This window comes from Mycetomoellerius zeteki, unplaced genomic scaffold, assembly GCF_001594055.1.
Source record: "Mycetomoellerius zeteki isolate Tzet28-1 unplaced genomic scaffold, Tzet1.0 scaffold68, whole genome shotgun sequence".
In the NCBI taxonomy this organism is placed as follows: domain Eukaryota; kingdom Metazoa; phylum Arthropoda; class Insecta; order Hymenoptera; family Formicidae; genus Mycetomoellerius; species Mycetomoellerius zeteki.
Window position 1 is genome coordinate 435,654 of NW_017257697.1, and position 11,396 is coordinate 447,049.

The 11,396-nt window shown below is 34.8% G+C and overlaps 1 protein-coding gene across 2 annotated transcripts; it reads left to right on the top strand.

Moving 5' to 3' along the window:
• Nucleotides 1-206: 206 nt before the first annotated feature.
• On the top strand, nucleotides 207-7,411 carry SCAP (SREBP cleavage activating protein). 2 transcript variants are annotated; one of them, XM_018457828.1, is made up of 13 exons: nucleotides 207-850; nucleotides 1,150-1,331; nucleotides 1,436-1,669; nucleotides 2,635-2,815; nucleotides 2,996-3,141; nucleotides 3,221-4,316; nucleotides 4,404-4,674; nucleotides 4,752-5,818; nucleotides 5,908-6,067; nucleotides 6,181-6,364; nucleotides 6,447-6,586; nucleotides 6,671-6,882; nucleotides 7,029-7,411. In XM_018457828.1, exons 2-13 carry the CDS (start codon nucleotides 1,216-1,218, stop codon nucleotides 7,206-7,208), a joined length of 3,987 nt encoding a protein of 1,328 aa, XP_018313330.1. In that variant the 5' UTR covers nucleotides 207-850; nucleotides 1,150-1,215; the 3' UTR covers nucleotides 7,209-7,411. The 2 variants fall into 2 exon arrangements, with proteins under 2 accessions (XP_018313330.1, XP_018313329.1); XM_018457827.1 differs by having other exon boundaries at nucleotides 207-1,331.
• The last annotated feature ends 3,985 nt before the right edge of the window (nucleotides 7,412-11,396 follow it).

Below are 11,396 nucleotides of genomic sequence, written 5' to 3' on the forward strand. Positions count from 1 at the left end.
CGCACCTGGCGATTGGCCGCGCGGCGGAGGCTCGACCCGAGTTGGGACCCCCCTCGGTTTAAAAATAAATTAACGCTCTCGCTTTCGCGCGTGCACTGTACTCAGCCAGTGCACTCCGGGATCATCGTGGATCGTTCGAAGTGATTCGAAGTCGGGGGATCTACAAAGTCACGCAGGCTTATCGCGCGCGAGGAATGTAGAGGAGCGAAGGAAGCGTCGCAACTCGCAACATCTTCATCGTTGGTCATCATCGTCGCACGTTGCAATCACGTAGACGGCGCGCGTTCCTTCTCGCCGAGATTTTTTGCCGCTCGTCTCGCCGCTCGCCTCGCTCGTGCGAGTTACTCGAGCGATGACGTGACGCGAGCATCTACGGCACGTGCGGACGCAGTAATCGCGACGTGAAATCGATTCCCAACTTCCAAGAAGCGAACGCTTTCCCCCCCATTTCCCCCGCCGCCACCGTGGCTTCTAATGCGCCGCAAAAACCAGCGACGGACATAACCTCTAAATCCCGATTGTGGCCCGCGTGCACTGTGTACGCTCAGCAGCGTAATTATTTCGTTTTTATGCCATCGCTTCGCATTGCTCTTTTTTTATCGCGCCGTTAACTACTCTACTCGTCACTCCTCATCGTTCTGGTTCCGCGTCAATCTCGTGCGGGCGAAGCGCGGGACCAAATAGAGGGACCAAACTGCGTCATCGAGGACACCGTCGTCGTCGAGGACGTCGTGGAGCGTTCCTGTAAGAAATCGATAGTCCCAGAGTCATTGAGTCTTCTTCTTTCTCTGGACGGAGCGTCGCATCACGTGGAACGTCGCTGATGAAGCGGAATGGTTAAAAGGATGTTGTAAGTCGAGAGCCGAGTGTAAGGAAACATGACAAATTGGAGAACGCTTCGTTGGAGAACGACGTTTGCTCAATCAGGCTTCGTTATCGCTATTGAAAAACGGCGCCGCATGCTTATTAAATATCTACAAGCGCGCACGCACACGCATATCCCGGTTGCGTAATAACAGCGATAATCGATTAAAAAACACGCGGCGCCTTTTTGTTCCCTCTAACCTATCTCTGGCCGCTGCGCCTTTGCGGTATCATGTGTCATGTTTACCGTATCGATACTATTGGATGGCTATTGGGTGTTGCTAGGTCAGTTACGGGCGACACGACGGCCTGCAATCCGAAGATGTCGCATGGACCGCATACATAGGTGAAATGTCTCGCAGTCTGCCGGACAGAGTGGCTGGGCTATATTATGCCCACGGCCTATTCTGCTCCTCTCATCCCGTCATCGTACTCTCCCTCGCGATATCGGTTCTTTTATTATGCTGGTGAGTCATTCCCCTTCCCCCTGATGATTGCATTGTTTATCAATACTTGAATGACTTCAATCCTGGAAGAGATCTGTATTAAGATATTTGTTTGGTTGTTGCAGCTATCCACTTGTCAATCTGCCTATGCCGGGCAATGCCCCAAAAATCCTAATCAACGACACTGTCCTACCAGCGAACGGCACGGAGACCTCGGTACTGTATGTCCAACAAGTGGTACTAAGGATCGGAGTGATGCCATGGAGCGAAGACCTGACGCTGATGGATGCCTTCAGAGGACCTTTATACGAAGTGTTCAATCTCTTGGAGATCATACGAAACTATCAGCATCCAGAAACGTGAATGCTTCATCTAATTATTCTCTAATTGATATCAATAGTTCATACGGGATAGCAAATATTAATTAAAAGATATTTTTCAGCAAAGGACAAAAGGTCTTTTTTATTCCTGCACTAGACTGCTCTAGAATTTTCTGTTTTGATTTTGCCAAATATCAAACATATCTATTTCACTTTAAATTCCAAAAGTATACACTAATTCAACTATAGAAAACAGATCTACAGTTATGTGCTTATGAGGTTTTTTCAGAGTTGGAAAGCTTACTTTTTCATTATTTTTTTGGAATAAACATGATGTTGCAATTTTTTATAACTAAATGTTAAGGTTGTGTCAAGATTGAAAAAAATCGACTTTTCCCGTCTTAACACAACCTTAGCGTTTAGTTATAAAAAATTGCAATGTCAAATTATTTATTTTAAAAAATAACGGAAAAAGTAACTCTTGTCAACTCTGGGTTTTTTTTTATATTGCATGAGTGATCTTATACTGATCTCTGCGCTACTTAATTATTTCATGATAACAGTTTCGTGATAACAGTTTCTGTTATTGGTAAGTTATTTGTAACAGCAGTTTCGTTGGTGTCTTTTTATTTGTATGTGCTACAATAGGTCTATATTTCTTTTGTCTACTAACACTGTACTTTGTTATATGGTACATTGCAATAAAGATAAAGATTGCATAATACAATACAGTGAATAATTTCTTTGTTTATAATATTGGCAAACACAGCAAAGACTAATTCACTGTATTATCTGTGCCTTTTTAAGTCTGAAAAGTACTCGTGATATGTATTTCTAACATTTGGAAAAGGATTACGTATCCAACTTCTTTTTTAAGACATCCAAAGATTATTTTATATAGCTCAAGATATATATAAAAAATACTTTTTTTTAAGTTAAAAAATAATTGATATTTGAAGGTATTTTTCTCTTAGAATAAGGATCTGATCTGATTTGATTTTTAGATTAAAAACACTTGGCCAAGTATGTTTGCACATTGAAGCAGTGAAAAAAAGAAATGGCAAGAAGGCTGAGGTTTTGCCGGAATACAACTGTCTTGTTCTATCGCCCGCGAATCTCTGGCAACAAAGTATAGAGTTATTTTCTCAAGACACAAATCTTATTAACACTATATTTTCGTATCAGGTGAATATACATTCATGAAATCATAATTGTTTTGTATGAAGTAGTGTAGTAATCTCATATGTAATTGTTAATTGTTGTTTACCACAAATAGATAAGGCTTTTTTTGTTTGGCATGTTAACTTAATTTTTATCTTTATTGTAAAAAAAGTAGTTAATTTGTTTGTATCGTTACTATTACAGAATCTTCAAAGAGGTAAGATAAGTCTCGCAGAAGTGATGTTTGGAATGAGTTTAAAGGAAACAGGAGTGAAACGATATCCTGCTCGGGTTCGCCAGAGAATTCTCCAATATGCCGTGACCATTTATTTAAAGAAATATGATCAGGAGTAAGTATTTATATAAATCACATTTTTTAATTTGTTATTAATACAATTATATTAACATTTATATTTTACTTGCTTATAGATTTATAAAAGGATTGCAGCACCGACTGCGAACCTATTATCAGCTGCATCAAACCGTCGACAATAGCACGGACGTTGATACGCGCAATGAAGTATTAAATATTTTCTATCCTGGCGAATTCAATTACAGTGAATTCTTCCCGTTGATGATGACTTCCCTAGCCTTATTTTTCTACGAATACTTCCAAGTGCGGAAAATAGAACTGGTAAAGTCTAAAATTGGCATTGCATTCAGTGCCAGCATAACAGTGATGGGCTCGTTATCAATGACTGTGGGTGTGTGCTTTTTCTTCGGTCTGACATTGAGCATGAGTGCTAAGGAAGTGTTTCCGTACTTGGTGATTATCTTCGGCCTTGAGAATATTCAAGTATTGACTAAGAGTGTCGTTAGCACGCCAGCCCAATTGGACGTAAAGATACGTGTCGCTCAGGCTTTATCTAAAGAAGGATGGTCTATTACAAAGAATCTGCTCACAGAAGTGACGATCCTAACTATCGGTTTATTTACTTTTGTCCCTGCTATCCAGGAATTTTGTATATTCGCCATTGTTGGATTATTGAATGACTTTTTCTTACAAATGGTATTCTTCTCGACGATCCTGGCGATCGACATCAGACGAACAGAGTTATCCAGCGAGAATTCCAAGTTTCACTTGTCGCACGTTCAAACATCACGCAGACAACAGTTTACCACTACCATTACCAATAGGAAACCTCATATATTCCGTTCTAAATCTCATCCGAGATTGAACGGCCTGTCTACTGGCCCGACGAACGTTATTGCCCCGAATACACAAAATACTCATACACTGGACAAGATCCCCAAGCGTTTGAGATTGGTGCATTTATGGGCGCGAACACGAATCTTCCAGCGTGCATTTATGGTAGGAATGGTTGTGTGGATTAGCATGACTATTAACGATTCTGGTATCATCGAGCACATAATACATCTTAGCGAGACGTTAAAGCCAGAAGCTGATATTGATGGTTATACGGTAGACAAGCCTCCATCATTAAACGATTATGTTAAGCTAAATACGGTAACACCTATTTCTATATCGCCTGCAACTGTAGCCCCGAATAATTTAAACGAACAGGTGAATTTTCATTTTATTTTCATTTCAACTAGACAACATTCTCATACATTTTTAAGTCTATATATTTAAGAAAAATGTATTTTTTAGGATTTAACTAATAATACAACAGAGGAATTAAATAAGCTGAGACCTATGGATTTTCCGCCTTGGAATAGTTTGTCACTGTATCATTGGTCTTCGATTCTTTCAATGTACAATGTGTCGGTTGCTGGTGGGCGAGTGACTATATTACCGACTATAAAATTAGCACACGCGGTAAGCCCGCAATTAGCAAAACAAATTAGCAATCCAAATGATGTTCAACACTTCCAGTGGCAGAGTCTCGCTACCGCTGCGCTTGATCCTTTAGATTTTTCAGGTTTGAATTTTTCAATGAAAAATTACAAAGAGTTAATTATTGAGTCTTTAACTTTTTTTACACTTTTTAATTTTTAGATATGGAAGTACCATCGAGATCAGAAGGACGTGTATTTAATACGGATACGCCTTTTGTACCGTCGAGTCCGATGGAAATATTTCTAGCCGCTCTGCTGTGTCTTATTAGCGTAATCGTGGTTGCTTATACAATGGTCGTATTATACCGTTGTGTCTGCACGAGAAATTACGCGGAGTGGCGAGCCAGTTGGCACCAGCAAGAAAAAACGCACGATTACGTTACTCAGTTAGTGCTGGAAGCTGTGCCTCTGGTCTTGGAAGGTCATACTCAGGAAGTAGAATGCATCGCGACGGACGGTAACACCGTTGCTAGCACATGTTTAGCAGGACATATCAGAATATGGGACTCGACGTCTGGCGAGCAATTGGCACATATCGATAGACGACAATTTTTCAGCGGTCCGCAGAAAACGCTGAGTCAAGCGTCGCCGGATGCCGACGAGCTGATGTCAGATTACGAAAGCGGTTCACCACCTTCCCGGGGTGAAATGGAAGTGACGCAGTCAATGGGACTTTATTCACCGACCTCGGCGATGTATCAGGGAAAGTTATCTCCCGCTTACAATATGCGAAGAGTTAATAGTAACAATAACAATGACCATAAAAGACGATCTGTAGGAAATATGTTAGATTACGATTATCAAATCAATGAACTTAGTAGCGACAATAAGCAGAAGCTGTTACGTCGAAGCTTAGGCAGTGCCTACGATCTTCCTGATCTAAAACCGGCGATAAACATCAAATTCTCAACTATAAAATATACACCCTCGCAAAAAAATTATGATCAAGGCTATGACTTCGGGGAGCGATATAAAATCTTATTCGATGAACACAATAAGTCGATCGAGGAGATGCAAAAATCTAAAATCAGGGAACAATTAGGTGTTTTTCCCGCAAGATCGAATAATTTAGTTGGCAGCACATCCTCCATAAATACCGACCGCACAATACAATCGTCGCCCATTATAGCGGCGATTTGGTGTATGGATTATCAGGAAAATCTTATAGTAGTAGGGTGCGCTAATGGCAGTCTAGAATTCTGGGAGGGCACGACCGGTAGATTCAAGGTGAGTTATGAATAATTTGAGTAAATATATTATTCTGACAAATGTAAATTAATTAATTCAAAATAATTGTATTCTTTCTTAAAACTTAGTGTCTCTTCGATGATGGATCAGGACTTGGAATCTCTGCCGTTAAACTCGTTGGTAGCAGAGTAGTGGCAGCTAAATTGAATGGTGCTGTTGACTTTCTGCAACTTGAGAGCTACAGTGAAGGCCAGCAGATTGATTGGGGCTTCACATCTTACAGAAGAAGTAAATGATCTTTCAAATAATATCAGAGTTTCTACAATAAATTGTGTATTATATAAATAACAAATTATCTTTTTATTGAGTTAAATCCATGTTTAATTGATTTGCTACTTTAGCACATGTACGAACGGGAAGTGCTGGTTCGCCCATGGATCTAAATAACTACATGCAAACGGAGGAAGATTTGCGCTGCATGAAAATTGGCTTTCATAGAGCACATCAACAAGCGATCACTGTTTTAGATAGCGAAGGTGGACGTGTATTAACAGGCAGCCAGGATCACACCTTGAAAGTATACAGGTACACACAGTCTAATATAATTCAATTTACTTTTTCTAAAAATTATTTATGTGTATCTGTATATTTTTCTTATATTATCTAGGTTAGAGGATCAGCTGCCTCTGTATACACTTCATGGGCATTGCGGTCCGATATCGTGCCTCTTTATCGATAGAATAAGTCCCATGACATCCGGTAGTGGGTCTCAAGATGGGTTACTGTGTGTGTGGGATCTTTTGACAGGTAACATCTTCATCTCAATGAATATTTAATTTATTATAACTGTTATCTCTTCTAATCTAATATTTTTATGTAATATTTTTACAGGAGCATGCATGTATAGTATTCAAGCCCACGATGGTGCTGTAGCCGCTATCACATGCTCAGTGTCCTATGTGATAAGTATCGGAACAGACGAAAGACTGTGTGTCTGGGAACGCTTTCAAGGACACTTATTACACACTTTGCCAGCACATAAAGCAGCTTATAGCTTACAATTGGTGATGTTAACGCATCATCTCCTCATAACTAGCAATCAGGTATGTACACACACACACACACACACACACACACACACACACACACACACACACACACACACACACACACACAAAATTGTATTTTAAATCTTTATCAAGATTATGAAAATAAATCTCAATCTCAAAATTGAATATTAATATTTCAGGGATCATTAGTGGTCTGGGACGTAAGAACGGGTGAGCCAGTGCGAGAAGTGAGATTGGGTCATAAAGACAGCTGCATTTTTGTAAAGCAAATGCTGGCATTGAGGGACAGTGTCGTCTGCGACTACGGTCGGCAATTGAGAATAGTCAGATTTCCATTGGTCTCTGATAAGCTGGATTAAGTTCTTTGCGCGTGTATATAGCCGTGTTTTTCTTTATCTTAGCTTCTTATTATTTTAAATGTCTTATGTTATTAAACTAGATCTTAGAAACTATAGATTTTTATACAATATAATATTGCGTGTACATTCTAAAGAGTGATGTATATTTTCGATGTAAGTTTATGTTACATAATATACGTATTCACGGGAATATATTTTTTATCTGACGGAACATTATATACATGAATAGTCACATATTCGATTTTTAAATCATCGATATTAATGACATTAAACACCAATTGAAAAATTTGAAAAAGTAAAGATTGTCTAGTAACATAATAACGGTATGTTCTATTCAGAATTTTTTAAAATTTAATTTAATTTTTTAAGGATGATGTAGAATTTTCTTAACTGATTACGATATTAAATAATTTTAACATGCGTTTATTTAATATTTTATAACATATACATGCATAGTGGCTGTGCTTTATTTTGGATCGTCTCTTAGCTTTTGTTCTGTAATATAAAATCGCTTAATATTTTATTTAAATATTTTTAATCTTTTTACTATAAGTAATATCGTAATAACATACATGCATTTGTAAAACTGATATTGTTTTCTAATATAAAAGCGAAAGACAGTTATGACCCACAAAGAGTTTAACAACTATTATGATAATGATGTGATAAAAATGATAATATTGCATCTGCTACAGAACATTATAAGTGATTTTGAATATTTATCATTAACAGATGAATACTAATTACAAAATTATGAAAAATTGTTTAAAAATTATTTCAATTTTTAGAATTATCAAATATAAAGTTAAATTCAATGATTAAAATTGTAACATTTCCAAAATTATTACCTATGATTTTTTATGTAAATTTATACATAGACGAAAATGTATTGACATTGTGTACATCAGGTTTTAAAAGTGCCTTTATCGTATCCGTCAGTTTCATATTGAGAGAAAGAGCGAAATGGAAACGTAGACAAATACGAAAAAAAAATTTTTGTTCCTTATTACACAATATATATTACAAGTAAAATAGACCTAAAAAAATAATTTAATTTCTATTTAATTAGAACACTGCAATATGTGTCTTATTTATCTAATATAGCATAGTATAACAATTACTTCAAATTAAATTAAGTATTTGTCACTACTATTGGTTAATTGAAAAAAATTTAATGCGTACCCAGATAACTAAAAATTTAGGGAGATTCTCTAGCTATGATGATTTTTAGATATCCTGTCGGTTGTGTTATGACTTAGAATTAATTTATTACACAGATAAAATTTAATATAGAATAATTCTTAATTATATGTCATACTTCATTTAATTTTACATATAACAAAAATAAATTATATTCATGATATTTTTTTTATTTTGAATTCTAAAATCACTTCTTGAAACATTGTGACATATAATTAAACGGATCTTTTTGCATATACTGATTATGTATATTATTTGTAAACGTATTTCGCCAATCTAATTAATTCAGTTAATTGATGTCCATTCACAGCCATCGTACCAAATAACATTTCAATTTACTTATAAAGGAAGTTTCACAATTGTCCGGAACCGATTTGATTCTCCATGAAATATGTTGTTAAACACGAAAATCTAAGAGACATGTATTTTTTTTATATGTGTGCTAACTCATGTTTAAGGGGTGAAACACCCCTTTGAAAAAAAAAACAGTATTTCTATTTCGAACCGAATACCGTCGAAAGTATAAAAGATGGAAAAAAAATTTTTAAACAAAAGTTGTACGGTTTCATGAGTACTTCAATGTTGTGAAGAAAAAAATTTTTTTTTATTTTTTTGTTAACAATTAAAAAAGATTTTCATGTTTAACAACATATTTCATGGAGAATCAAATCGGTTTCGGACACAATTGTGAAACTTCTCTTGTTAGTTTTAAAATAAATTTTTTACAACGATCACACACACACACACACACATCTCTTTGAACAAAGTGACGTGTGCTTTCATTTTATGCGGACTATATTTACACTGTAATAATAGTTATCTAAATCAATAACACAATATAAGGAAGATATGCTTCTTTACTTGCTTTTTACTTAATATGGCAGCTGCACTGATGTTTTTTAAGCGTATACTGTTATATAAAAGGGTATAATTCTTTGAGAAGAAATGTACTATGTGTTGTTTCAGTTTGTTACTCGTTATTTTATTTTCTATGAACGAGCGGACCTGTTGGTGATTTCGAAGAGTGCAATGAATTCTTACTCAGAATGTGGAGTGAAAATCAACTTATTAAATAAGTGGAATATGTTACAAATAATTAAAATTAACTCAGGAATTTTGGCGTGTCGAATAAAAATATTAATACATCTCATATAAAAAGATATTTCTCTGGATTCCGATTTCTGCCACGTATTTTTTTCTACAATATCTTTATATATTGCTATATTTGAAAATTAGAATTTATAAATTGTAGGGAAGTAACTCGTTATTTGTAATAGTTACAGTTAGAGTTACTTTTTTTTTACAGCTTTCTCGGTCCTTTTTTTATCTATAATTAAATTAACTTAAAGTGTATACCGATATTCATTGCCAGTGTTGAAAATCTATAATGCACGCAACGTATATTACAGCTTTTCAATACTAACATTGAATGTAAGAACGCAGCCTTATATTTTTTTGTAATAACTAGTAACTACTTTAATAATTACTTTCATAGTTATTTTATATATATTTCAAACTTATTCATCAACATATAGGGCAATCAAAAAATGTACTCAGTAAAAATCAGTGATTATTTTTAGTGACTAAAATATATCTTTTTATCTCTGATAAAATTATTATATTCTATAAATGTCTGTATTAATAGAAGCCTTTTAATATGTAAATGCGTCTTAATATCTCATAATTTTTATTCCAAGAGTATATATTATCTATGAATAATACAGCGTACACAACCGAATTATTTAATGTAATTACAATAATTTATTACTGTTAGAAATATATAAGATTCTTGTATTTAAAATAGCAATGCAAAAAATTATAAAAAATTAACAAAAAAAGTAATTGAAAAGTAATGATTCTTTATTTTTTAAGTATTATTATAATTGTAACGTTTTAAAACTATAGCATACAAGAAATGTAAAACAGTAAGATATAAACAGTATGCGAATCGACAAATTATAGTAAAGACACAAGGCAATATTGTAAGCAGTAACGAATCGAAAATGAGATTGGCTTATTGCTTCGCGTCTTACTGCTTAAATTTTTTTTTGTATACCATAGTCTATACTTTCCATAATCGGTAACTTATAACTTTTTAAGAAGAAAAAAAAACCAACTAAAACTAATTATTTTTACAAAGTAATTTTTCTAATCCTGATAAACTGTATGCGCAATTATGTCATCACTTCTAAAGTTGAACTATACTATACACGCCATTTTTCGTGAGTTAATTATTTTATTCTGAATGTGTATGCTTTTTTTATCGATCATTATTTTAGTTTTTGATGCAAAATATTATCGAGTTTACGACCACTGATGATCTAGCCATCAAAGAAAGAGAAAGGTAGCGAATACATGCATATATTTTTCCTACGTAATTTTTTACATCACAAAACGTTGCGTGTCAAAACATCGAACTAATAGAAAATAAAATAAGAAAAGAGAGTGATTTGTATATCTGATAAATATTGTGACATAATCGGAGAAAAAGTAAAAATATACGATTGATTTAATTAATTGATTGCATAACTACTGAAAAAAAATGATAAGAATATTAGACTATAATGTTCTGACTATAATGCTGATTAAAGATCAAGCTTTTGAAGATTTGTCGCGATTGAAACATTATTGTCACAATTTTCTAGCAATTTGTTGGGCATTCTGTATTATAACAAAATGTATTTGCAATGAAACAGTTGGCTCACTAGCGAATAATTAAATATATGTGACTTTTCTATTTATTTGATTAATTAACACGATTACGCCGAGATTGTATGCACAATACAGAACAGAATATATTGTTCTTAATAAAAGTTGCTATATTCAATATACACCTATTTCACCTCATTTTATATTTATGCTTTTTTTGTCATATTGATTATATTAGCTGATCTACTGGAATGATCAATCGACACCGAATAATTTGAGATTTTTTTGATAGTATTCCCGCTATCACGCACTGTAAATTATATAAAAGGAAAGGAAACG

What these genes read in the sequence shown, in the direction of transcription:
- SCAP (XM_018457827.1), top strand. Translation starts at nt 1,216, where the DNA reads ATGTCTCGCAGTCTGCCGGACAGAGTGGCTGGGCTATATTATGCCCAC. An exon ending in AACTATCAGCATCCAGAAAC is followed by an intron (nt 1,670 to 2,634) that starts GTGAATGCTTCA and finishes TTTGATTTTTAG; the next exon opens with ATTAAAAACACTTGGCCAAG. An exon ending in CACACCTTGAAAGTATACAG is followed by an intron (nt 6,365 to 6,446) that starts GTACACACAGTC and finishes TATATTATCTAG; the next exon opens with GTTAGAGGATCAGCTGCCTC.